This window comes from Apteryx rowi, unplaced genomic scaffold (genome assembly GCF_003343035.1).
Source record: "Apteryx rowi isolate R43461 unplaced genomic scaffold, aptRow1 scaffold_975, whole genome shotgun sequence".
Classification (NCBI taxonomy): Eukaryota; Metazoa; Chordata; class Aves; order Apterygiformes; family Apterygidae; genus Apteryx; species Apteryx rowi.
In genome coordinates this window covers 24,728-51,423 of record NW_020451288.1, presented here as the reverse complement: position 1 = coordinate 51,423, position 26,696 = coordinate 24,728, and the positions used below count along the sequence as shown (strand labels likewise).

At 52.3% G+C, this 26,696-nt stretch overlaps 1 protein-coding gene across 1 annotated transcript in view; it reads left to right on the top strand.

The window, feature by feature from the left end:
- The first annotated feature begins 13,915 nt into the window (after positions 1-13,915).
- LOC112960546 (bromodomain-containing protein 4-like) overlaps positions 13,916-26,696 on the top strand; it is a 26,475-nt gene continuing 13,694 nt past the window's right edge. Inside the window, exons 1-4 of the mRNA XM_026054926.1 lie at positions 13,916-14,009; positions 16,928-17,014; positions 23,781-24,099; positions 25,413-25,550. Coding sequence (XP_025910711.1) covers positions 23,815-24,099; positions 25,413-25,550 — 423 coding nt within the window. The 5' untranslated portion in view covers positions 13,916-14,009; positions 16,928-17,014; positions 23,781-23,814. The remainder of the gene's footprint in view (positions 14,010-16,927; positions 17,015-23,780; positions 24,100-25,412; positions 25,551-26,696) is intronic.

The window sequence follows — 26,696 nt, the reverse complement described above, 5'->3', positions numbered from 1 at the left end:
TGTCTTGATGTTTAACCTTGCACTTCTTACCTCTCGCTTGTTCCCTACCAGTAGAAGCTGTTTTGGGGGGGAGCAGAATCGTTTCAGCGGCGCTAACGGAAACGAGACTGCGTGAGGAAAGGACGAAGGGGCCGCAAACGCCGCGCCGGTGCTCGGGGCCGTCCGAATTGTGTCAGGAGCTGCGGGCTCTTTGGGAAGTCCCCGTCTGAAATGGAGCAGAAGCGGCCTGGCGTGAGCGTCGCTTCCTTTTGTGCTTGGTGGAGCCGCGGGCCCGGTTCACTCCGTCTTCGGATAGACGTCCGCAGTGGTTGAACCCGAAAAGTTCTTATTTATCTCACTGAAATACAAAAGGAGCCTACGGGAATCTCGCTCCGGCTGCGCTACCGGCAGCGGTATCCGCCTGCCCTGCCATAAAACTGATCTGTTGCCATTTGTGTAAACAAAAAGCATGAATTTGCAGCAGTTTAAGTCGTTACTTGGACCGAAAGAACATTTTCTCTTCGTGTGAAATGGGAACTCTTCTCTATTGACCGTTTATCTCGTGATTGGGGTGGGGTGGAGGAGCTGAAATACCAAAGGGTGTTTCACGCTCTTTTTTAGTGCCTCCTCTTGCTCTGGGTTGTGGTTTATTCTCTCTCGATGTGCTGTTTTCCCTGTTCTCTCAAAAACACTCGCGCAGCTGCATGGAGAACTATATATATATATTTGGGGCTATATATATATATTTAGGGGCTGGAGCAGGGCGGCTGAAGTGGCTTGAGTGCAGTCAAACGAGGAAGCGGGGCCTTTCTTTGCGCCAGCTATGAGAAAAAGTCACTTTTACCTCGTTTTGGCCTCGGGCAATTTGCCCTTCTAAAAARGCAGCTTCCTTTTTCGTGCATGTACCTGTGTGTATCCCGTTTGCAGAATATTCACACGTGCTGKTTTTTTTCCCCCTGCTCCCGAGCGATATTTTCAATTTGCAAAATCGCCGTGAAGAATCGGAGGCRCGCGTGGCTTACGGAGGCGGCGACGTCGTGTTTCAAAACCCGGTCGGTGAGGTTGGGCGGGTGCGTTCAAATCGCTCTCGCTCGGTTCGCGTTTCGCGCGCCGTTGCTCCTTTCCGGACTTTTTGCAGGGAACGTGCGGCGAAGCGAGTGAAAAGATGGAGCGGGCTGAACCAAGCCGCGTTCCTAAAGCACCTTAGTTCTGGAAAGTCATGAGACACAGCTCTTAATTGCACGGTAGCCGCCTTATGCAAATGTGACAGGCTAAAGAGGTATTAAAGCGAGGGAAATAACCCTTAAGAAAATATCTTTGGGGCAGAAAGCTTTGCTGGGCTAGACAGCCTCGACTGAAGTGCTGCGAACCGAGAGCCGCTGCGACACTGGCCGCAGGGACTTAACCCCGTTTGCCCTAGCGCTAAGGCCTGGCTTAAAAGCCACGGTGCAAAGTCCCCTTTACTCTGCCCCCGCCCTGCTCCATTTCCTTGTGGTCTGGGGTAGGGCTGGAGGAATGGGAAATCGGGCTCAGAGAGCTGCTTTTGAGTTGTCTTTAATTTGTATATAAATATCAACAGTCTGTTTGGAAGATATTCAGAATAATCCTGTATTGGGCTGTCCGYGTGCTTCCTAAAAACCGGCATCAAATAACCGAGGCGAGACCGTCCTCTCGGCTCCAGCCTTCCTGAACTCTCTGCACCCTTTTTTTTCCAAACTAGTTGTAAACGTTCGTTGTTCATCTTCTACGTACGTGCCGTGCCGTCGTTTCTTTCGGAAGAGCRTAATTTGGAGGCGTTCACGCTGGCGAGCCTTGATTGCAGTTGATTGCGGGCAAGTCGGCGTTGAAGYCGCGGCAGATGCGTGAAACACGAAAATAACTGCTTGTCGTGGCTCCTTTTTTTTTTAACGCGCTAGGTGCTAAGTTACGGTTCGGGCGAGGACGCGTGCGGCAGCTTCGTGTCCGGCGGAGGGGAAGCTCTTCGGTCGCCCTGCGACTGCTCTGAAAACTGTYGGCGAGTCTCATTTCTCCGGTTGTCCGATGGGCCCGGGGGAAAGGTAGCTACCGAGGTGGAGTAATCTCGGATTCTCTGCGTTTCTGTGGAGCGTGATGATGAAATACGCAGCAATAGCGCCGGCTTTGCAAACACCTGAGCTATTAGTGCTTAATCAGCAGCAAGGTGGCTGATACCAGGGTTATCTTAGCGCTATGACTTAATACAAGGCTGCAAACGGAGTTTCTCCCTCCTCGTAACAGCTTCTCTGCCTCCTTCTCACTGGACGCTACTGCCAAAGTTCGTTGTGCTCTTACAGGCGTTGCGCTCGGTACGTAAGGCCCCGGTTTCTGGCAGAACGAAGGTTTTGGCTCTTGTYTGCGAGATCCTACTGCGGGATTGCTGACGGGAATCGAAAACGGCCGCGTTGAAAATCGAACCGTGCGCGAAGGCCTCTTTGTTCCTCTCGTTTGAAAGTCGCCTTTGTTTCCGTCAAACTCAGTTGTGCGGCTGAGCCCCGAGAAGCGCGGTCRCTAGTTCCTCGCGTTTCGAAGGTGGCGGCGTCTCTCCGTAGGAGCAATCTGCACCGAGTGCCTGAAAGATCCTCYGAACCCCCGATGCGTTTCTGGCGTCCGACGGGTGAAATTTAAAACAATTTGTGCCCCGAAGAAGCAAGAACTTGTCCTGCTCTGGTACCTCCGCGTGTCATTTTTGTTTGTATGCGGTGCAGGCTGTTAGGGGTTAAGATCTCTGTCCTAGAACCGAGTCTTGCGTTTTTACGCCCTGCTTGCAAAAACTTGGCCAGCAAAACCCTCCGTCCGTCCGCTAGACTGACGGCGGCGGGAACGTCGTTGCGGAAAGACGGACCCCGGACCCTTTGCACGCGACGGTGAGCTCGTGTCGAATTTACGGACGCTACGAGCAGCCAAGCTGTATCTTTACGATGTTGCCGAGCGCGGGCAAAGTTGGTGTTTGCAGTCCAGAGTTTAGGAATATGACGCCGATCCGAACAGGGATKGGAAGGGATTAGAGTGCAAATCGCTAGTCCAAAGGTTACCCGGGGTGGTTGTGGCTTGTTTCTTTTTGAATTTGCGGGCGGGTTTCCGGCGTGTCGCCGTGGTGCCTCCGCCACCAGAACGCCTGCCTGTAAAATCCGATCGTTCGGAGCCTAGGTGCGCTTAATCCTAAATATAGCGCTTGTGCGTAGGTAGCACAAATAGCTCGCGAACAATTGTATAATGGATTTTAAAATCAACACTGGAAGTGCTGCCTGGTGATCTTCCCTGCTAGCTAAATGGGACTGGTACTTGTGATCGGTTGATGTGCTCACGGAAATAACCGCAAGGTTTTATCTTGCGTCTGCTCCCTCCCAGCTCCAGAATCCTGAGAGCCGTCCTTTCCTGCCTCTCCGAGTTTGGACGTAATTAYGTCGGCGTTACGTTGGGCAGAGGCATTCAAAAACAGTGCGAAAAAGAATAAGAGCCGTTGCTGAACTCTGTTTAGCTACTAACAAACCTTAAAACCTGAATTTGTAAGCCAGGACAGCCGTGCCTCCATCGAGCACAAATCRGGCAGGGCTTTGGTGGCGGAAAGGTAGTTAAAAAAGCTCGTTCTTGCTTCCGCTTGCTTGCGTTTAGGGTTAGGCACCATCCTGGAAAGAAATATTCCCTGTAAACCGTATCCCGTTGCAACAAAACAACGTTGCTGCTTATTCCCGGTGCTCGTTTGGAGCCGTGTATTTGCAAATGCTGCCGACCTTGCGCGTGTTGACAGATGTTTGTTTGCAGAACTTCGGATGAGYGCTGGTCTAGCCGGGGGAAAATTCCAGCCGCCTGCACAGTTGGAGAACTAAAAGGTGAATTTTCAGCACTTTCCCGTTTGGTAAAACCTCTTTTCTTCCATGCCCCGAGCAGCAGCAGAGTGATCGGAGTCTCGGAGAGCCTCGCGTGTCGTTCTTGGTCTCGCTTTTAAGTTGGGCCCTTCGGAGGGTGGTTTTTAGGCGCTGACCTTCCAGGAGTTAAATGAACTGGCCTGCGGGGGTGCCTGTTTCTCATCAGCGACTAAGAARGGAGCTTAGGGTGTTAGGTCAGGCTTAGGCATCCCGAAATCCTCCTGGAGAACTGGGCAGGACCGATAGCACCGCGTGCTCGGGAGCCGCTTGCTCCGATTCCCAGTTGCCGTCCTTGAGAGGCTGCTGGCGCCAGTATTTCCCGTTTCCCGACGGTCGGTTTAACCCTTTTACACGAGGCTGCCGGTTTTAACGCGATGCAGGTTACACGGAGGAGTTTGGCGATATTTTATTTCCCGTAGCCGTGCGAGAACGTAAAGGTTAGTAAACAGTTGTGAAAGCAGGTCTTCACTGCTCTTGTTTAATGGGGCGTAGAATGACTTCGAGGTTTAACGTATTTTAGATGTGAACGCGCCATCCTTGTTTCCCRAGTCTGTCGGGAAGTAGGGTGCGTCTTAGCTTGCTTTCGAACTCATTTAACTGCCCTGCTGGACTCGCTTGTTTTTTTTTCGTTGTCTCAGGACAAATTTCGCTGCTTAAGCACGCCGCATTTTTCACGCTTGCAAAACATTTTCGTTCTGCCTTCGTGTTTGGTCTGCTTTTTTCCGCGTGTTTTTTGGGCTGACCTTGGGTTGTCCTTTTTACCTCCGAGTCCGGTTAAGCTTCTCCAGGCAGCGCTGCTGTTTGGGAGCCCGTGTACTTGCTGACTGTTGATCGTGCAAAAAAAAAATACATTGCTGAGCAGTTCTGGTCTCTCTGAAGATCTGTACTAGAAGAGAAGGGGGCCGAAAAGGACGTGCAGCGAGCTGGAGCTAAGGGACAAAGTGTAGCGTGGTCATTCTCGAAAGGCCCGAATTAATTTTTAGAGGTCTCTTTTCCTAACTCAGCCCTGTTATATGTTGCGTTTGCTGCTTCTGATCAGCGTAGTTGCGATTTGAGCTGCAAAAAGGGAAAATCTGTAGCTGGGCATTTTATTTCCTTTGTTTGTCATAGTTTGTCCCCAGAATATATATATATTTTTTAATGTTCCCGTGTGTCTGGGCTTCTGGGGGACTTGGGATTAGCGCCTCAGGCCCCTTTCGTTTCCAGTCCGATAGCTTCGATATCTCCACTCGCTCTAATGGCTACTCTGAGTCTTTCATTAAAAAATACTTTATTCACTGGGTAAATAATCCGCATATCTAGAAGTTGGGGGTGAAAATTGAAGTATCGCCATGCCTAAATTCCCGTGAGCGCCAAGCGTCTTCCTGCACTACGTAGCAGGTTAAATTTGTCCCTTGCTCTGCTGGAGTTCAGAGGCTCAGACGAGGACACAGCCGTGTCTTGGAGGGGCGGTTGGCTTTCAGGGTCCGGTCCGTGCCACCAAATCTCTTGAAACTGAGCTCAAGGAAGGTGATAGCTCCTCYGTAGCTTAAGAATTCAATGAGAAACTCAAGGTAGGAATGGGTGGTAGTTTGTAATGGAGAAGAAAGATGATGGTCCGCTTGGACTTGTGCTTTTCGGTGTACTGGAAAATTAATCCAGCACAAGGGGTGAATGAGGAGTTTGCAGATCTCAAAAACCAGAAAAGGTGATGTGCTCTCACAACACAGGAGATCAGAGATTTTTTTTTGGAGGGTTATGATTTATTCTTTTTTTTTGTCTGAAAATTCCTAAACAAGCTGGCAAGGATGGTTAGAAACACGAATGGCTCCCGAGTGAGGAAACGGCAGTGACCTGTTTAAGGTGGAGAGAAGGCGAAGAGGCAGCGACTTCCTAGGGTCCTTTGCTTTTGAATAATAAGCAGTTTGTTAAAACTTTCTCATAGTAGAAAACCCCTTTTCATACGGTTCAGTTGTAGAATTCTGCCATTTGTAGAGGCGGAAAATGTACAGGTTCGAGTCGCGCTTGTGGAAAAATTTATCAGAGGCAACATGTAACTTCTGGCTCAATGTCCCGGAGCATGTCTTGGAAGCGTGGAGGATGAAGGGCCACTCATGTTCTGGAGGTGACATACTAGACGGACATTTGGCATGGCGGTGTCCCGTCTTCTGTGTCTGTTTGGATGGTTGGAAGATCAAACCTTGCCTAGTTTGGGCTGCAGAGGGATTTTTGTGGTTGAACCTAAAGCTTCGGAAGCTGAGCTGAAACCTTGCGGATGTTTTGGGGTGTCTTCAGCACAGTTAATGTGGTCTCGTGGCTTTAGCCATCTAACTTAGTAATACTGAGTTGTCTGATCAAGAGGTGCTTCAGCTGGGGCTTTGGCCCCACGTGCAAGCTAACTCAGAATGAAACTAATAGTTTACTTCAAGGTAAGGATTAACCAGAACATTTCAGTAGTGGGTAATTTTGTCGTCTTGGAACACTTTGCATACCCAGAAGGACACGTTTTTCCGCGCCTTGCTGGAGGAAGTTGATTGTAACGCGAGCATTTGGTGACCGAGTTGTTCAGGAAGGTGCCCGGCAGGTGAGTTTGGGTTACCCGCTACCCTGACGGTTTTCAGAATCCTTTGGGTGATGTGCAAGGAAGGGCTCGTCGCACAGCGTTTTCTCTCTAAAGCTTCTCTCCTTTAAATTCTCTCTGAAGATAGCTTTGGTCTTGGGTAAGTGAGCTGACGAAAGGGAGGGGGGAGAAAGTCCCCGTCTTCTAACGGCGCCGTATCGGACTTGTTCTAATAACAAAACCAGCAGCTGCTACTACTTTTGAAGCCTTCTTGTTTTCAGGCCTTTCAAGGCTGTCTCTGCAATTAAGATAACTGCACATTTCTGGCCTCTTTTAGGTCTCCGGTCCAGCCGGGCATTTGCATATAAAACCACTCTTCCGTTTTTGACGCCTGCTTCGTTTTATGATTGATTTGTCCGCTCGCTCGTCAGACTCGGAAGTTTTCTGTGCTGCGCGTGCTGGTGACTTTTAATTTTGTGATTGAGGTTGGTGCTTTCAAGATCCGAGTCCGTTGTGCGAGTTGGGCAGCTGTTAGGGGCCATCAATGGCGTTTTTCGGCTTCGTTGAAGGATCTGGCACGGCTTGTGCTGCTGGTACTGATCTGATGTGTGTTGGGTCAGACCTACCCCTAGGTGTTACTGTCTCATCTGTTAAAAAGCACCTCAAAAGTGAAGCATTCAGGCCTGCAGGACTGTAAGAGGTTTGTTTTAAAGCCGCCTGGAGCAAATGGTCTTGATCGGTGCCTTATTAAAATAGGTGTCTTTTGATGACCGTTAGCTGCGGAGATCTTTGTGGCGTTTAGAAGAATCTGAAGACACCTTACAAGGCTGTGTAGGATCCTTGCTCCAAATAAGAACTTGCTCGAGCTGGAGGTAGCTCGGGGCTCTAAATTGGTCTTTAGCCGGCTTTCGCTAGCGTTTGGCTTCTTTGGCGTTAGCGAACAGCTCACGCATTTAAGAACGAACAGCAAAGACGCTCGTAGGGAGGTTGCGTCTGACTTGGGTTTGGGGGAGGACAGATTTGGGGGCGCGCCAGCCTTCTTGCAAATACAAGGACAGCCCCAACCAGCAAGGTAAATGCAAACGCTTTTGKCCGGGAAGCACCTCCTCGCTTTCTTCCATCGTCGTGCCCTAATTGAATTTAAAATCTCTGAATCCCTGGTAGCTGGATACCTTCCTCCTCCTACCGCTGATTAAAGGATTTGAGGCTAAATTGGCCTTGTTTGAAAACTCTCTTCAGGCTGTAGAGCGCTAATCGGTCCTTGCAGGGCTGCAGTACTTATCTAGTTGATGACCAAAGTACGTCTCCTCGTTTGTACCCGCCGTTTTTAAGTGGTTTCGTCTCTGCCACATCTGTTTTAAGTGCAAGTTTTGCTGGGGTCGTTTACAAGACTTCAGAGGCTCCGAATTACGCAGCTACCTAAAGGTAACGTGCTGCACTTCAAAGCGTAGCAGCCAAAGGGAAACTCTGAGGTTTCAAGCTCCTGCCGCAGCTGTGCYGTGTTTTGTAGGGTAAAACCCCTTTGGTAAAGCCCGCTTCTTAAGCGGGGACGCTTCGGGTCTTAACGGCGCAGAACGGACAGGCTTCCTAACGTGACTTAGCGGGGGGAAAACCCGCTTGCCGGCGCTCGGCGATGCTTTGCTCCGATGCGGATTTACCCGCAGAGCGTAGAAGAAATCATGCAGGACTGAAAGCGTGAGTAATAGCTGAAGCAAAGCGGGAGACACTTCGAAACCGAGAAGCGCTATATTTTGTGAAAGACGTTTCTTATTTTAAGCAAAATTGTTAGCTTTGTATGTTGGGCTTGTGCTGTATGGAATATCGGATACCTTTATTTGCCTCACGTGCCGTAGGTACCTGTTGCATCGTTTTATGACGGCCTCATAAGTTGCATTTATAACCCAAATGTTGATTTTTGGGCGATGGGAGAATGTGATAATTGCAGCTATAGTTGTAACCTCACCTTTGACTCCGGTTCGGTAATATCACTGAGGAAGCTCAGCTGGGTTCTCCACTTCGGTCGCTTCCAGAATCGGATGCAATTTCCTCCTTTTAACATCTCGGCTGTTCTCGGAAAAGTGAACCGGTTCGACAGGCTGTCACGGAGCAGGTGTTTGTCCCCGGTTCGTGTCCGGCTGTTTTGGAACAGCTGCACGGCTGATTATTATTATTATTATTTTATTTTTTCCTAGGTATTGTCTTGTTTTAAAACGGGAACGACCGTCTCGCGGAGGTATTGTTAGGTGCTGCTTTTGAGCCCRCCGGAGCAAATTGCGGTGTTGATCCTGAATAAATACCAAGCCGGGCTGTGTGGTATTTACGAGCCGCCGCTGGAGCGTTACCTTGCCTGCGACAAGTTGTTGGCAGATGTCCAGGTATTCCGTGGGTCTCTACGCTCCRGTCCCGGAGAACAAAAACGTGACGCCTAGGCAGCAACTCGATGCAAGTTGCCTTTACTTCAGTACGGTCTTCAGGCAGGCGCTGGTTTAATTTCCTTTAAATACTTAATGTTTATTACGTGTGCGTGTTTGTGACTTGATAAAGCTCTGCGAATGCAGAACATCCGAGATTAGTTCGGGCGGAGGGAAAAACTTGCACGGTATCCGAGACGCTGGTAACTCCCTGGTATTTATACAGTGCAAGGATGATTATTGYGTTATCTGCTCCCTCGATAGCATTCCCAGGTAAAACCTTATCCGCAGCTTCAGCGTAAAGCTGGATCRCCTGCGTCGCCCTCTGGAAACAACACGCGTTTGCCGCAGCCTCACTTCAAGCCGGTGGCATCGCGCGAACCCGGGCGCTGCAATCGATCCCCCAAAATGTATTTTGGGGGCTCGTGCACAGCCGCGTAATGATGCCGTGCTCTGGCCTGGGCGGACTTGAACGCCACTGCGGAAACGCGAAGCCCCGGATGAATCACGCGCTAAAAACGCCCGCTCGTTTTCACCGCCTGCAAAATGGAGCAAGATCGGCCCTCTCGCATGGCGGCGGCTACGGTTTTAGGCCCGAATCCTCCCTGCTCCCTTTCGCGTTGTTTTTCTGTTTGGTGCTGATGAGTTTTTTATAAAAGCAGCCTTATCTTTCCGTTCGCTTTTAAGGGAGCCGTGTGATCAGATGGTGCGCGCGTACGCCTGTATCTTTATCAGGACGGCCGCCGTTTTGAGTGCAGAACGGCTCGGTCACGGGATAAAAAGGGAGCCTGGAGCGGCGTATCGAGCAAGAGCGTTTTTATTTCCCCCGAAATCGGCCCTCTTGGTCGGTTGGGATCCGCGACCGCTTAAGCGGCGACTCCGCGGACAAAACCCTCTCGTACGAAAGCATTCAGATTCCCTTCCTCCGTCGGATTCCATACGTGCCTTTCCGTTGCGGGCTTGGGAAAAGGCCCTTGGATCGAGCTTCGGTTGCTCGCCGATTCCCATTCGAGTGTCRGACCCGAGAAACTCGGGGCACCGAAGTCGAAGGAAACCGGGCTTTGAATATAAAGCACTGACACGGCTATTAAGGGAGAAAACCATTAGATGCCAGAGCCTGGGAAGCCTTAATTAGTAGATAAATTCTGGAGCGTCCGAAACGGTCGCCTCTGGAGCGAGAGGCGTTTTAGGCAGCCGAATTAATTCGCATTCGGAGTGCCGAGACGCCCCAGTGACGTCTGTGCCGATGCTGAACCTCGGCGCGGACGTCATACGGCGGCTAAACCCCCCTGTTGCAAACGGAAAATCGACGTGGAAGAGTTACGTACGTACGAGATGTTTTATCCTACACCGTGATCCTCTGGATAAACAGCGACTTAAATTCAGCCGGTTTGCGTATTCGGGCTCTTTTGGAGCATTTTGGTGTTTACTCGTACGAACGTTTGAACCGAACGCTTGCGTGTCCTTGGAATTTGTATTTGGACTGTTATCCGAATACCATCGAGGCGCGAGGTTAAAGGAAAACACGCGTCTAACTTTTTCGCCGCTCCTTTTCCTTCGAGGTTGGTTTAAGTGGCTTTTCCCCACCCGATTTGCCGCTTTTCGATTTTTAAAGCGGGGAAACTGAGGCTCTGAGACCAGCTTACGCGCAGCGCGTCTCATTTTTCTTTAATTTCAGCAGCGTATCCTTGCCGTAAAACAGCGCTTACGGATTAGCGATGCCTCGGGTTAGTAAAACCCGAACGCGGGGCGGGGAAAATACTGGGCCTCGTGACTGTTTTCACCCGCAGCACCTTCTCATGCGGGCGCTGGCCGAAGCCCGAGGAGCGCGGCCTTCGTTCAGCTGGCCGCCTTTAAGATAAGCTTCTCTAGACAAAATAAAACTTCCTCCGGCCAAATATCTGCGAAAGCGAAGGGAGCCGGGAGCCTCGGCTCCGAAGCTTCCTCTCTTGGAGCTCGTATTAACCAGGCTGGTGCCTCCGTGGAGATTTGGATTTGGAGCTGCCTTTTTTTTCCCCCCTCCCGTCGTAGGGGAGTCCCAGCTCCGGCCGCCTCCAGCGCGCCGGTGACCGCTGCTCTCCGAACGTAGGTGAYGTTGTTGAGATGTCAGCCGCGAACAGCCAACGTCAGCAGGTTCCTGGTTGTTACTAGAGCCGCGAGCGCGTCGCCGGAGGATCGGAGAGGAACCTTGCAAGGGGCTGCAACGGTGAGGGGTGAATTTTAGTGTAAAAAGTCCTGTATAAATCGGTTGATCGTGGGGATTAAATGCATTAAACGCGTTCAGATTTTTCCCGTGTATTTAAGAGCGTCAAGGACGTCCTTAACTTTTGACGCGCGATGTCCGTCTGTCTCCTTGCGGAGATTAGAGGACTCGGCGTGCCGTGCCGTAGGTCRAGGAACTCTAACCCAAAAGTCCGAGGCGCTTCCGGGATGGCTGCTCCCATCTCCGCTTAGCAAACGTGGGCACGTATTTCCTGAACGCCTGAAGAACCCGTAATTCAGTTGGCTTAAAGCTGTTGCGAAATCCCGGGCGAAGCCAAGCAGCGGGGGGGGGATACGGGGATGGAGAGGAAGCGCGATTGCCGAAAGCCGGTTTCCTTAGGAACTTCAACTCCGGAGAGCCCTGAAATGCTATTTATGTAGATTTATCAGGGAGCAACTCTGCTTTCCTACGCGGGTTGCTATCGAATTCGTCAAAACGTGCTGCCATCTGGCGCGTTTTGGCAGGAAAACACGCTCGGTGCGGTTTAATAGACGAACGCCTCTTCCGAAGAGCACGCGAGTGACTCTTTCAGTGTGGGAGGTTTGCGCGGTGGCCCGAATTCGGCTCTTGGGCCTCGGAAAGGTGGAATCCACCTTAAAAAGGGAGTTTGTGCAAAAACAGGTTTYCGATGGAACGGCGGCGAAATGAAAACGTCGACCTCCTTCCTTCGAAGCGCCTCTCCCGAAGGCGTTTCGATTTACCTCCCGTCGCTCTTCATCGCCTCCTTTGCTCTTTCCCGGTTCGTGAAGCTTTGCCTTTCCCGGTTTTCGGGAGGATTGGGTACTTTCTCCGCTTTTTTTTCTCGGAGATTGCTTTTCAAGGGTTGCATTAAAAGTTAAAAATCACCGTTTTGTAGGAAAGCGCCTGTTAGATTCTAATTTTGCCTCGGTCGTTCCGGTTAAAGCAGAGTAAATGTATTTTTTAGCTGTTACCCGAGGTTTTTCAGTTCTCAGCTGCAGCAGTTAAAGTTTCGTCGTTCACGTGGGTTAGTCTTCGCCAAGCTAAACCAGCAATATCTACTACTAAGGTCAGCTAAGGAGGGAAGCCCTTAAGCGTAGTTTTCCTGGCAGAAAAGCTTATCTGCGTAGCTTGCCTTTGGATGATAGATATAATTCCTTTATTTCTATTSCTTTATAAGCTGGTTATTCGACCCCTTTTTGTAACGTAACGTTCTCCTTCGTTTTCCCGCGTCGCACGAATCGTTCGCTAGCGCTGCGGCGTCTCTTCTTGGTCGTAGCCTTTCTTAAAACACTAATATTTTATGCTTTGCCTCTTTATTTAGCGACAACCCTCCAGCCCTATATGCTCGTTCGAGTGCAGACTCGTACGCGTGCGTTAATCACATCTGAGATGTTTTCCTTGGCGATTGCCGGCCCGCGAACGGTACCTGCTCCTTCCTATTTTTTTTTCCTGATGAAAAGATAGCAGAGGCTGATAACGGGCCTTTTAAATCAGATTTCTAGCTTGTTTTTTATAGGTGCAGAACCYTCCTAGGATCCCTGGCGTTCTCCCTCCGTTTGCTTCTACGTGGGTGTTTTTTTTCCCCCGTGTCCGGAGTCGTTAATCTGTCCCTGCCGGGGAACGTAACGTCCCTTCTGCGTGTTCAGCAGCTCTTAAAGGAAAGTGTTTTTAATCAAATGGCCTCTTCCTCTAAGCAGGCGGTTACTGTAGTTTGGTCTTCGGGGACCAAAGAGATGGGGAAAAAAAAAAGCTCTTCCTGCGCGTGTCGGAGRCTGTCGCTAACGTGAGTCAGCAGAACCGCTTTTGCAAAAAAACACCCCACTCTTCCGAGGTTGAATCCGTTCTCTACGTTATCGGTTGAGCAAAACGCAGTTGGCGACATCGTATTTGCAGCAGGTCTGTTAATGGAGATGCTCGTGTGAAACGTCAGCGCCGACGGATTAGATTTTCTTTTCAGGTTCCTGCTCGATGGAGGAGCCCAAAGCGGCTGCAGCGGAGCGCGAGTGACGGCGAGCGTAGGTAGACGCGTAACGCGGGCGCTAAAACGCCGATTAAAAGCCGGCGGTAATTGCCGGGTTGTGACGAGGCCTTGAGCAACCCGTCGCGCCTTTGAAGCCGGTCCCGCTCGGAGYGCGAGGTTCAACCGGAGACCTCCGGACGTCCCTTTCCACCTAAATTACTTATCGCTGGGGGGAAGGCGAGTCTGGCTTCCGTGTGACTCAGGTGCATCCAGGGCAGTTTTCCAGGATAAGCCTAAAATTAGCCGGAGCTGTTAAGCAGGTCGTTCCGTTAGCCGGGCGCTTGGTTTTGCGTGCGTTAGCGTGCGGCAAATTCCCTTCGAGGGAGGAAAAACAGGGCTGCGTCTCCCACGTGCTTCCCGGTAAAGTAAAATTAAGACTTTTCTCATCGGGGAGAGATGAAGAAGCAGCGAGTTGGGCGAACTTGTGGGCTGCCGCTGTCCGCGGGAGAGACGATCRGAGATGAAACAACGTAACCGGCCCGCGGGTGTCTTTCCCGAGAGCCGCAAAGCGGCCTCGGTTCTTAAAGCCAGGCTTTAACGTCGAGAGGTCTGAAGCTGGGCAGAAAGCCCTCAAGAAGGGGCTTCGCCGAGAGGCGAAGGCTTTGAATGAAGATCCCGGTTGTTGGCTTGCAAGATGGAGGCTGGTGGGATTCCTTAACCCATCCGGATTAGTGCCGGATGTCTTTCGTCGCGGCTTCCCATTTTCCGCGGTGTCGCCGATCCGACTCGCGCTACATGCTTTGTTTCTTTGAACGAAACCCGGAAAACTAAAGATGAACGCCTGAAAAGAGCGACTTAATCGGTCTTGGTGGGTTTTGGGGCGTAATTCTTACTAACGCGCCTTTTTCTTCCTTACAGGTATTTCTTTCGATAGTAGCTTCGAAAATGAAGGTCAGAGGGCTCAGCTGGTGAAGACGTACGGAACGCCTCAACGGGGCGACTCTGATTTAAGGTAACTATCGCAGCTGCTGCGTAGATAAGCACCTACTTATTTAAGGTCCGGGGTGACGCGGYGCGGTTTCGCCCGCCTTTTGGGGCGCGCGGCCCTGTCTGTCGCCARGAAGGGGGGCTTTTCTGGGGGAGCGACGGGGGAAAAACACGGATACTGATGGCAGCAACGAAACAAGGCTGCTAAAATCGCAGCTGGGTATAAGCAGTGGTGGTTGCCCTCTTCTCGAGAGCTTTTCTAGGGCGAGTAAATCCCGCGCAGGCTGTAGCTAGATTTACYGATAGATGCGCGCAGGCGCGACCGAGTAGAGACTAGATTACCTGCACGCCACTCCTAAAACTTCCGCCCATCGCGGGGAATCGCTGCCCGACTCGGAGCAGGAGCCGCGCTGACGCTGGATCCGACTTCGCCATCCCGGTGCTTTATTAGGGGCCAAACTTCAACCCGTCTTGCCGAAGGGAGCTGGTTCTCCTGGGAAAATGAGCCCGCGGAAGAAGCGGTAGCGAACAGCCGAGGTGCTTCAGAAATGTGACTTTTGCGGCTGTTCAGAATTGCCTGAATCTTGGCCTATTTTTCTGATGTTTGAGTGTCTTGACTAGAGTTTGCCTGAAACTAATCTGCTTCCTTCCATGTACGTACGCAGCTATATTTACACGTCTCTCATGCCTCCGGCAACGTGTTGAGCACGTCTGGACAGTCCGAGGGCTGCCATCGAGTCGGAAACGGCCGCTCCGAGGGTTTTGGTAGTCTGCCGCTTCCGTCTCGGATGTCCATCCGACGGCGCTGCGCTCGGCCGCCCTCTCTTGCGAGTTTGTGTTCTGATCCGGTGGAGCTCGGGGGAAAATAGGACTTTTTGGTGTCTTTGCGTAGAGGACTTGCTCTTTGGAAAAGGTTTTGGCTCTGGTAGCTTGCTGCAAAAATGTTTGGGCGTAAAATGCCCAAATATACGGGCGTCGTTCTTCCGTGACTTCGGCTCTAAAAGTGCTTAGTTGGCTTCGCGGCCCCTGAATGTTTTGGCAAAGCTGGAGCGGGCGGAATATATTTCCCAGAAGACTTTTACGGTTACAGACGCAGCCCGAACGTTATTAYGGTGCTTGGTTTTCTGAAATCGCTGGTAGAAAACTCCATGTTTTAAATACTTTCTAGGAAAAGCCTCTCCTTGGAGGTGTGTTTTTTTTTTCCTTAGTAGACAGCAGGAGGCAAAAAGGGGGGGAAAAAAACCCTCTTCATCTCCGAGAAGGAGACGGATTAAAACCCGTCGACTTCTCCGAGTTGTATCGTCGCTAACGCTTCGATCCCGCGCGGTCTTCTCCATCCGTCTTGGTGTGCCGGGTGCTCCGGGCGTTGATGGGATTGAGTTTAGGAAATGATCCGCGTGGAAAGGCCGAATCGGGTGCTGCTGTTTGGGGGGGGAAAAAACGTGAGGACTTTAACACACTGGATTTTTATCCCTTGAGTCTAGTTTTGCGTTTGATCCTGGGGCGAATAATTCAGCGTACGGGCTCTAGCACAATCGCTGYTCACAAATGTTTTTGGTTGCTGGGATCATTCATTTTCCGCAGAAATGGATCCCGTCCAGAGAATTACCTTGGTAACTASGCGGGGGCGCGGAGCGGATCTGTTTTAGTTGTAAACTTCAAACACGGAACTGTGCCGAGCCAGGAGGAAAAAAAAGAGCCGATAAAATATTCGCTGACAATTTTCTGCAGCGTGGCTCGAAAACCGCCTTAAAACGGCGAGGCCGAACCGAATGGGAGCTGCTTTTTTGGGGGGGGGGGGGGGGGGGGGAACGCCTCCGCTCGGCTCGAGCGGGAGTCTCCAACCGGAAAATGGCAATAACTGCCCGCGGCCTCCCGTCCTGCCTTGCCAAGAAGGATGGTGGCAGCAGTTGCAGAAAAAAGCCTTGAGGAGGAAGGTCTTGATTATGAACCGTTGCCCTAATTATCTAGTGCTTTTTCTCTCTTTTTTTTTTWAAAAAAAAAGTCAAATAACAGCTAACGAGCTCGCTTCTCGGGACGCTTGCGTCCTGCTTGAATATCTGCAGTAAATCGATGTTTCCGTGGATCGGATATCCAATGCTTTTATAAAAACGTTCTCAGACCATCTCTTGCTGCTTAATACGTTGCCCAGCGTAATTCCTCTAGCTCAAAAAAAGCCGACGAGCTTTTCGGTCTTTCGGACGCGGCAAAAGCTTTCCGGCGTGGACGGTGTGAGCTCTCGGCGGCGAGGATTAAGGTTTCTAATAACGAAYGTCTGCCCCGAGCTGGCCGTAAGAAAACGTCTTGCAGTCGCGTTTTTGGATGGGACGGTGAAGCTGTCGGGGAAGTTGGGCTGCAACGAGCCGAGTAAAGCTACGCCGTGGCGTAGGGGGTTGCAAATCACTTAAACAGCGTTTTCCGGGCAGCAGAGTGTTTCCAGCACCGGAAACTACACCKCCAGGTAGGCCTAAAGTAATATTAAGTGTAGACTTGAGAGCTCGGTAGCGTAGCGAGGGCTTTGCAGGACTAGTGCTTGCTCCCAGCTGCTAAATCTCGTGGGCGCCCGCAAGCTGACGTGACCTGGGGCTCCGCTCGCCCCAGGGCGGTTCCGTAAAAGCCCGAAAAGGCGCCCGCGTTGCCCCCAGGCCCGAGCCAGGGCACGGTGCGAAACGTCCCATTCCTTAACGAGGATCGCCGCTAAATATCCGCCCCGACTGGCGGTGGCTTTCCAGCTCCCCGCGTACGCCGCATCTGGGACGATCGCGAAAGCGTTCGCGACCTGCGACGACTCGGCAGGGGATTGTAACGTCTTTCTGGATCTGACACGGTAGTTGGAGATCTTTTCTTTTAAATATATCTGTATCGCACCGTGAAATCCCGGCGCTGGGTTCGTTAACCTCGTCTCAAGGCCACCTCTGATATTGTGACTGCTCTTTTTRTAAGCAGACGCTCGGGCCCGATTCCTGGGGAAGGAGCAGCGACCTGGTTTGGCCGGAAGGAACGCGGAACGGGAGAGAAAAGCGGTCGAAGGCGAGAGCCGAGCTCGCCCGTTAACGGGCCTTTGAGCRGCGACACCTCTTCCCTCGCAGTAATAAGGGAGCTGCCGGGAATGGGATTTCATTCCCTACGTATATGCGGACGTCCGTCTGCACCGGTYGCTCGGGGCTTCTCTTTTCAGGTGAATCGCCCCGGAAAAAGCCACTGTCTCGTCTCGCTAGACGCTGCCTCCTTTAGGAACAACTTGCATGTTGTATAATTAGGGAGCCAAAGCCCAAACTGTTTAAATTTCCTCCGACAGCAGCCTCCGTGTGGGGAAAACATGATTTCTTTCCCGCTTTCGTATCCCAGCGCGTGTTGTCATATCACCGGGGTTGTGTTAAAGTATTTCTGTGCTAACGTTGGAGCCAGCAACGCCGCCGGCTCCGCTCGTGAAACCCAGCCTGAAGCTTAGTCCAGCTTGTTTCCAGGTTCTCCGGCAGAAACGGAGTCCGCTGCTTGATTTCCGTGAAAACGCTTGCCGCCGCGCCAAAGCCTCAACCGTCTTTTCGCTTCTGCGTTGCGCCGGCATGAATAAACAGTCTAAAGTAGCTGTGGTGTGACCTAAGTGAATGCGGTTAGACATCTGTCACYGTCCCCGGCTCACCTGTGAGCTTGTCCCGCTTCCAGCCCGCCTCCGGATGGGGTTTTCCCCTCCTGCCTTTCGTTCGCCGGAGCGAGCGTTTGCCCCGGTGATGGCTCCGGGCTTGGAGAGAGGGAGCAAAAAACGCTGTTAAACACCTCTATTTGCCAACGCAAGTTGTGGATGCGCCGCTCACGTGGTCGGCACTAATCCGCCTTCGCTGGCTGAGTCACTGTGTTAACCCACGTGAACATTACGGAACAAGGTCCGACTCTCCGCTTCCCCTTTTTTCCCCTTTTCTTCCCTCCCTTCTCGACTCCCGAATGAGATGAACGGGGGGGGTGGAAGCTCGTTTCCTCTTTAGTCCCCGTCTAATAAAACGAGTCTTTAAACGTTGCCCTTCTCTTCCGCTCTGGCCTCATGCGAGTCCTTTCTTGCGTCTCATGCGGCAGGATGGAAACAGGACTTGGAAAACTTCTAGACATGAGATCAAATCCTCGATGGGGGGGATAGAGCCACTGTTTTGGGAGCCATATCCTCTTTTCATGCTCTCACGGGTGCTGTCAACCCTTAGCACAATTCGCTTGCGGCGAAACGTTCCTGGAGCAAAGAGCCTCTTTCTTTTTATCTTTTCATCCCGTTTAATAAAACCGAAACGGCTCCGCGTGGGCCGACGGCAGGAGGAAGCTGCAGCAGAAGAGCTCGGAGCCTCTTAAAACCTGTTGCTCCACTTTGGAGACTTGGTCTCGTTTCCTAACGGGCTTCCACATCCATCCGCGCTTGTCCCGTAGCCGAGCTCGTTGCTTTGCTGCCTTGGCCGAGCCCTATCCAAGAGGGAGCTCGAGGACACCCGTTTCGACCCATAGCGGGTGGCCAAACGGGTCCTCGAGCGGGCGCTGAGCTGTATTTAGGGGAATAAAACCAGTGCTTATCAGCGTGGGAAACAGAAACAGCRCTTTTGGGGGGATTTGGGGGTGAAATTTTGGGCGGCAGCATTGATTTGCTGGCAGATGGTTTGGGCAGAGCGCGGCCCGGGCACCGGGAGGATCCCGGGGTCACGGTTTAATAACAGCGGGGGTGTCACACAGCTGAACCACGTCAGAGAGCGCTCAGCGGAAACGTGAAACGTGGAACGGGCCAAAACAACGTCGGTTAGGTCGTAAAGTTTAGGAATATGGAAATTAAGAAGCGGCGTAAAGTTTAGGAATATGGAAATTAAGAAGCATCGTAAAGTTTAGGGATATGGAAATGAAGAAGCGTTGGCTTTACATTTAGCTGTTAAAGCTCTCCCTTCTCTTTTTTATATATAAGGTGTCGGGCGGTGGATGGTCTCCTCCTGCCCCGGCAGGATCGAAATTAGGGGAATGCTGGCTGCCGTCGATCTGCCGGTTCAGCCTTCGTGGTAGCGTTTGTGCGTGATATCTYCTGCGTCCTTATCTCCCGTTGGCTCGTGTGCCGTTGCACGTGTCCGCGCCTCTCGTTTTCCCGTCGCGAAACGGATCCTGCGCTTCCTCCTTGGGTGCCCGGCGTGCGCGGCAGCAATTGCGCCRTCCGCGAGGTCCGGGAAGGATCTTCTCCAGGTTTTCCCCTGCCGTTAGACGCTGACGTCTCCGATGAGGTGAAACCTTCCCGAGTTTCCTCTTSCACCGCGGTCTTGTGCCCTCGGTGCCGCTCCCAAATCTGCCTTTCCCTTCATGGCCTGACCCGGCTTCAGTCCGAAACATCTGCCCTCTTCAGCAGGTCCCAAATAACCGGCGGGTGCTAATAAAAAGTGGCATCTGCTGATAGTTTCCTTGCTTATACCGGCCTCAGCGAGGTCCCACGGTTCCCTTCCAACTTGCAGATGTTTCTGCTGAACGCGCTCGAGATCCCTCCTTCCTCGCTGCGCTCGGTCGCTCTTAAACATCTCGGCTTCTTCTGTCCTGCTGACGCCCATCCTCAGCCTTCCTCATCGCTGCTGTGGTGGGTTGGGTTTTCGGCAGCGCTTCCAGGGCTTCGTTTTTCTCTCCGAACAGCCCGTGTTTCTCCCGGTGCTTCTCTTCTTTCGGCCTTAGCTGCTGCCTCTCTCCGAGCGAAGCTGTTGAATTCGTTCTTTTGCGGATCCTCAGGTTCCCGTGGCCGGTCCCCGTCTTCGACGTCCTCCAGAACTGACCTCGTCCTCCCGACCCGTGGCCGTTTTCCCCTTCGTCGYGTTGAGAACGTAAAATTTCCAGAGTTTCTCTGCTTTTTTTTGCCCAGTAACCGTCTTTCCCCGGTCCTCTTTCCCCACCCCGGTTTGGCCTCCCTCTAGACGGCAACGCTCTTCCGAAGGCGATGCTCTTCCGAAGGCGTTCGATTCCTCCCTCCGCCTGGCCTGGCACTACCCTCTGCCGGCTCCTGTGCTGCATTGCAGCCCCGTCCCTTCCCGGATCGAGAGCTGCCATGGCCGACTCCGGAGGACATGGGTCCCGGTGCAGCTTGGTGGTTCTTCCCTGGGGGGGGAAAAAGCTGGAATATTTGTGTAATGGGAGCGCACGGATGCGGCGAAGCTCAGCCCGCGTGAATTTGAGTCTCTCCGTGTTGACTGTCTTGACGCGTGGCGGCGAGGAAACGCCATCTCCCCTTCTTCCCGGAAATCCCTCTGGACCGTTAAACCAGCTAAACGCAGAGAAAGGGAAGAGAAGCCGTCGGCGTGATACAAGCCTTCCCGAAAAGTCACCACGCGGGGCTGGTTTTCCCCTTTCCCTGCTGCGTTCTCYGCCTTGCTGGTCGGAGGCTCGCGGGCCGCGGCTGATCCGGTCCATCCCATCATCAGGCTTCGTCTTTCCCGCACGGTTTCTCGGTGGCTTGCTCCACCGGGTGTCTTTGACACATCTGTCCCACGCTCGAGTTATTTCCTTACCTAACGGCGCGCGCGGAGTTTTGGTGTTGCCTAATTGCACTAATAAGGAAACCGTCTTTCCTAATTTTTTGCATGATCGGGAATAAATGTACATTCAGCCAGCCGAGAACATCCGATGTTGTGGCGAGTCCGTCCGCCTCTCCCTAGCGAAGTCACCTGAGGGCTTGCGGTCACCAAAACTCAGGAGGGTGATAAGTTGGGAGAATCCCTGGCTGTTCAGTAAAAAAACCTGCGTTTCCCTTTTCCGTACTGCAGCTGCTTTTGCCGTTTTGCTGCGGAGCTTTAGCTGCCGCTTTACCAAACGGACTTTTAGGAAACTCCCCCCAAATTTTTGCTCCGYGGCCAAGAATATTCTTTATACTGTTCCTTGCGGTTTGGGTTTTTTTTTTTGTTGTTGGAATAGATGAGAGCACCAAAGCATCCTTTATCGGGGAGAGAGCGGGGAAACTGCGTAAACGGATGTATTGCCAGCTCAGCTGTTGGGAAAAAAAAGCCGGTAGCGCGTTAGGAAGAGTCGCGAAACCCGCGGGACCATTAGGATCCCTCTGAACGGGCGAGACGGTGGCGATAGGCGCGTGGAAAAGGGAGATGGGTAACGCTCGGGTGCACAACTCGACACCCTAGCCGGGGAGCTGGGATCTTAAGTGGAACGGGAAGCGATTAAAGCAATCGCGGAGTTATTTTCCCTTTGCTTAAAAGAATCCTTGGCTTCCTCTTACCGTTGGCTCTCGGAGAGCTATYGTAACGGGGAGCCGAAGGAAGACGGTCGCTCTTACCCTTGAGACGCCTGATCGTGGCGCAAGGCTTTCCGTAAAAAGGCGCGAGACGCCCGCGAGAGCCTCGGCCGACGGGGCCGGTTCCTCCTTTTTGTAGAGGCGTCTCGACGCGCGGGCGACTCCGTTCCCTCGGACGGGGCCCCGGAAAGTAGCCGATTCAGGTAAACGTTAAAAAAAAAAGGGTGAATCTCTGGAGGTCGCCTTCGTTTCTGATGCCTTCCGTTGCTGCCTCAGATTAATTGCTTTGTTTGTTTCATCAGATACGGTATCTAAAGGCGTTTGCGCCTGAAGCCGCGGAAGATAGATGGACAAGCCAAGCAACTTCTGACGCTGCATCATTTTCTGGGGCAAAATTATATGGCAATGTATCCTACAAGGTAATGTAGCCCCTGCAGTGAGTAAAGAGGATTCCTTTCGCTTGGCCGCCAGTTCGGCTAAGGACGGGTTGTCCCGCACGGGAAAGCAGCCCTCCTTTCCCGCGCAACCTCGAGAGCCAGCCTAGAGGCAGCAGCCCGAGCTGGAAGCAAAAAGCGAGGGATTTTAGCGGAAAGAGAATCCAAATCACTTCCAAATCGCGTCGCGTTTTGAGCCAAAGCTCCTCTGAGGACAGTCCGCGGAGAGCAGGCGGGTTAACGGGAGGCGGGGGGGGGAAAAAAAGCGGAATGGAAGGAAACTAGGTGCAATGTGAAAGCTCCATAGAAGGAGGTTTCTCAGGGGACGGCTCAGCTGAGCCGACAGGTCCCCGAACACGATATTCGTGTATCTATAGCTAAAACCTCGCAAAATATCGCAGGGGACGGAAGGAGAGCGCAGCCCGGGCCTACCGCAGCAACCCGCAGGCGGATAACGTTCCTTGCGAGACGCTTCAGCTCGCTCGGAGCCCCGCGACTTAAAATGCTCGCGCTCAGACGCCGGAGAACGAAATCCGACGTTGCCCTTGGCGCGTTGCTTGGTCGGCTTCGTTCTCGGGCCAGTAAAAGGGATGGATTTAAAGCCGGGAGTGGGGGGGGGGTTGCAACCGGCCGATGCTTTACGGAGCACTGCTTGCCGGGGCCTCGGAAATGCGGGAGGGACGCGGCAGGTAAAACCGCGCGGGCGCGTTCTTGCTTGGGCCGTTAGTCCCTTGCTGCGGTACACGTCGGGACCGCGTCTCCCTGCCCGGATGACAACCGGAGACGCTGGGCCGCTCTACRGCACGAGAAAAACTTGGCCGAGCATATACTTATTTTACTCGGACAAAGTATATGCGCGCGGGTTGGTTGAGCTTAGCGCCTCGGCCTGGAGTTTTTTCCAGATCAGACGGCTGGCCRAGGAACGCTAAAAAAAACCCCCAAAAAGTCATTTCTAACCCAGCCGAGAGAGCACTTTTTATAGCTCCAGGAGCGTTTTATTCCTCGTTTTCYCCCAGCGCCACTTGAAACCGGTGCTCACCGTCGCCCGGTTTGGCACCAAACGCCTCGCTGCCTTCTCGGGCCGCCTGCTTTAAAGCGTCTTCGATCTTCTCCCCGTYGAGGTAGACGGCTCAGCCGAGGGCGCAAGGAAAAGGTCCCACCGGCCGAGCGAGGGGGCGAATTCGCCGCGCGTCGGCCGATTCGCGGGCGCCGCTTCTGACTCGGTGGCGACCCGTTGGGCACTTGCAGCCTAAGACGGCGCAAGGGCTGCAGGTCTTTGAAGCATTATCTCACCTTCTCTATATTATAACCCGGAAGAACTCCGTAGAAGCAGCCGAGACCTGTTTTTTCCCAACTTTCCGGTCTTCGGAAGGATATTTATAATATATACCTAAAGCACAGAGCGTGAATTACCCCAAAGCGGGTGGCTCTGCTGTATAAGGCAGCCGAAGCGTGCCGTGAAAGCGCACGAGTTTGCCCCCACGGCAGAACGTAGCGTTAAATTGGGGCTAGCTGACGCGGTGGGGTGGGGTGGGGAGATCGGCTTGCGATACCGCAAGATGACCGATAAATCGAGAGGAGGAGAGACGCTACTCCGCGCCCTTCTAGCCGGAGCGTTGTAAAGGATTGAGGTTCGCTGACGCTAACTTAGCTCCTCTCGCTGGCGCGGGCGAACCGAACCCTCGGCGAGGGCCGGAGCCGAAACACCTCGTTCGCCTGCACGGTTTGGCTGCTTTTATTCCCCTTGGCGAGGCAGGGGAGGTTCTTGAGAACGTTGAACACCAGACCGTGTCCGTTTTGGAGCCCTCCTCGACGGGATTAGGCGAGGGCAGGGCTCAAAATGAYGCTCGCTAAGGAGCTGTGAGAAAAGGCTGCCGCGTGCCAGGCAGGAGACAGCCTCAGGTTATCCGTTATCGCTTCCAGATCTAGAACTTCCAGCTCTAGAATAACGACACCGGCTCGTTCGCTAGGTGCCCTCGGACAACAGAGTGCTGCCGCTAAGCATCCGGGCCACAAAGCCTAGGTGTCCGAGCAAACCTCGCGAAGGCCCGCCGCTTTGTTTTTAAACGGGACGGCGCCCTCGGAGCGCCCTTTGAAGTGACCTCTCTGTGTTCCCCTTGTTTTGCAGGGTGTCCGGTGAGGAATGCAATGGGATCAATAGCATGTCTGCGGAGAGCGGCCCTGGGACGAGACTGAGAAATTTGCCGGTGATGGGGGATGGACTAGAAACTACCCAAATGTCTACGACGCAGTCGCAGGCCCAACCCCAGCAAGGCAGCACCGTAGGCGTGAACCCCCCGCCGCCGGAGACCTCCAACCCCAACAAGCCCAAGCGACAGACCAACCAGCTGCAGTATCTGCTCAAAGTGGTGCTCAAGACGCTATGGAAGCACCAGTTTGCGTGGCCTTTCCAGCAGCCTGTGGACGCTGTCAAGCTGAACCTCCCTGTAAGTAGAGGTTGAGAGAGCAGCGAGCAAAAGCTGAGGAACCGAAGTTCCTCGGCTCGCTCGTCGCGTGACGGTAGAAAGAAGGAAGCCTTTGGCGTCCCTCCCTTCTTCCGAAATCAYGGAATCGCTCTTTGGAAGATAGAGGCAAGGTGGAAATCTCAGCGGCTTGGGTAGCGTTTTGGCCAGTAGACTTCTGCGATCGAGGGTCACCCTTTCTCAGCTAGGCTGCGGRGAATAAGATAGGAATAAATATTTCCAGAGTCATTTAGCGTACGAAGGCGGTAGTTTCACGGTCTAGACGGAGCGCTGCGTTCCGCCCCAACCAAGCGACAAAAATTATTAAGGAGCAAATCTTTGGTCGACCAGGGCTCTGCCATCCTCTTCCCCCCAGCTCAGAACGCTTCTCCGCACCCCATATAACCCGTTGCTCGAGCTCCGCTGCTTTGCCACAGTCGGCGGAGACTTTTCTGGAGACCGAAACACTTAACGGAGGGTCTGAGCGCTCAAGCGGCCGCCGGGGGAAACATGCTGTCCCTCGAGAGTCACCGTTTCTCATAACGTGTTTCCTTTGCTGTGCAACGTTTTATGATAACACCCGCTTTCCCTTGCCTGTTTTAAGATATCGTAGTGCTTAAACATACAATCTATTACTTGAGCGTTAGGCCGCGTAATTTCTTGGGAACAGCAACAACCTCACGGTTACGCGCCGAGAGCGCTGGTTCTATAGCAACGGCATTTCAGCCCCTTTTGCTAGACGTTACGCCTAAAAATAGAAGCGTCTTCCTTTCTATTAGCAGGATGCGTTTAACGGGCTGTAGTAAATCCGCTCTCCTCGCTCCTCCTCGGGTTACCGCRTCAGATGTGTGAGCTGTTTGCTCCGCGCGGCGACGGGTCATTCATTTCGCAGGAGGTTTTTAGAAGTTACCCGGCTCCCTTACAAACCGAAAGGCYGGAATTAGGAATTTTCCTGCCTCTCGTTCGCTGCGAGAGAATTGCTCGGTAGAGCCAAGCGCCGGTGCTGTGCGCTAACCAAACCTCTGCGGAGAAAATGCCCTRCTGCCTTTTGGAGGCGGTGAAAAAGGTGGAAAAGTGTTTCGTAGGGGTTGCCTTAAGTTTAATGATAAATCGCAGCGGAGAGATAGGGACTRTCGCAGCCGGGTGTCTGCTCGGTTTGGAGAACGCACCCAGGTAAGTCCAGCGATGCAAACGAGGAAGCCCCGTCTTTAAGCTCCCTGTAAATACGTGTTTTGTGAGCTTTTTCTGCTGGTTCTTCTCGTTTCCACGCTCATCTTTACTTCTCTGCYCTTTTGCAGGATTATTATAAGATTATTAAAACTCCTATGGATATGGGAACAATAAAGAAGCGCTTGGAGAATAACTACTACTGGAATGCTCAAGAATGTATCCAGGACTTTAATACGATGTTTACAAATTGTTACATCTACAATAAGGTATGATAAGTTATTTAACCTGAGCTTTCCGAGGGAATCTCCCGTCGTCCTCGTGGTGCCGGTTCAGAACTGCACGCGTTTCTTGCTTGAACGGTCCTTAGAAGGAACGACACCAAGATTAGCCTCTCTAGCAAAACAAACGGTGTTAAACCGATGGCAGTTCAGGCGCGTCTGCCTTCCGCGGAGAAGTCAGACGCGGACCAAGCCAGCTTTGCAGCGTTCCCTTGCGGGAGAGTTGTTAGGGGATAGCGTCAGCATGGCGGCGGTTTCTCCTTTTTTGGACAGAATTTTAAAAATTCTGTAGAAGAATTTAAAAATTTCCTTTAAAAAAAGGCTTACAAAACCCTTTAGAAAGGGTTTTCTTTTTTCTTAAAAAAAAAAATTTTGGAAAGCATAGCTTTTCTTAGGCCATGACTTGCGCAGAGCTGTGAACGTTATCAAACACTTGGAAAGAACAGTCCTGTAGGTCTGTCCTTCGTTTTTCTTTATATACCTTTATTAAGCAGCAGCTMAAGGCTGGGCTGTTTGAAAATGAAGTCCGATTGCAGGGGGACGAGGTGATACGTACAGCAGCGTGTTGAGTTTTGTCATGCCTGTTTCTGGTCTCATATTACACTCTATGAGATTCCCTTCCGGAACGAGCAATGCTCCGGAGCGAGCAATGGCCTGGAAACCATTTTATACGGCTGTGCAGCCCTGGGGGTGGGGGGAATGCAGGAGACAAAATACGGAGTGATAGGGAGCAGGGCTTTACTACGAATGACGTCGTGGGGGAAGTAGCCTGGATGGCAGGCCMAAACAAGGCGATGATGTGGAGTTTTGATGCTCTGAGATGATGGGAAGCCATCGGATTATCGGAGACGTCAGATGTCAGCTGTACTGAGCGCAAGATGTCCAAGAGGCACCTTGTTATCTTGTTAGGTAGCAACAGGTAAGAACCAAGGGTTTGCTGGTATCTTCAGAACAGAAGGTGGTAAGATGGGGTCAGGCCATCAGCTTTTCCTCCGGGAGTTTCCTTCCGTGTCTGCCTGCATCCTTTCCACGGCGTGCCTGAGTGATTCTGCACCCTTTTCGTTTCTGCTGCCCTCTATTTCTCCCAGGTCTCTTCTCTGTATTCCTCCATCTCTCCCGGTTGCTTTACCCTCA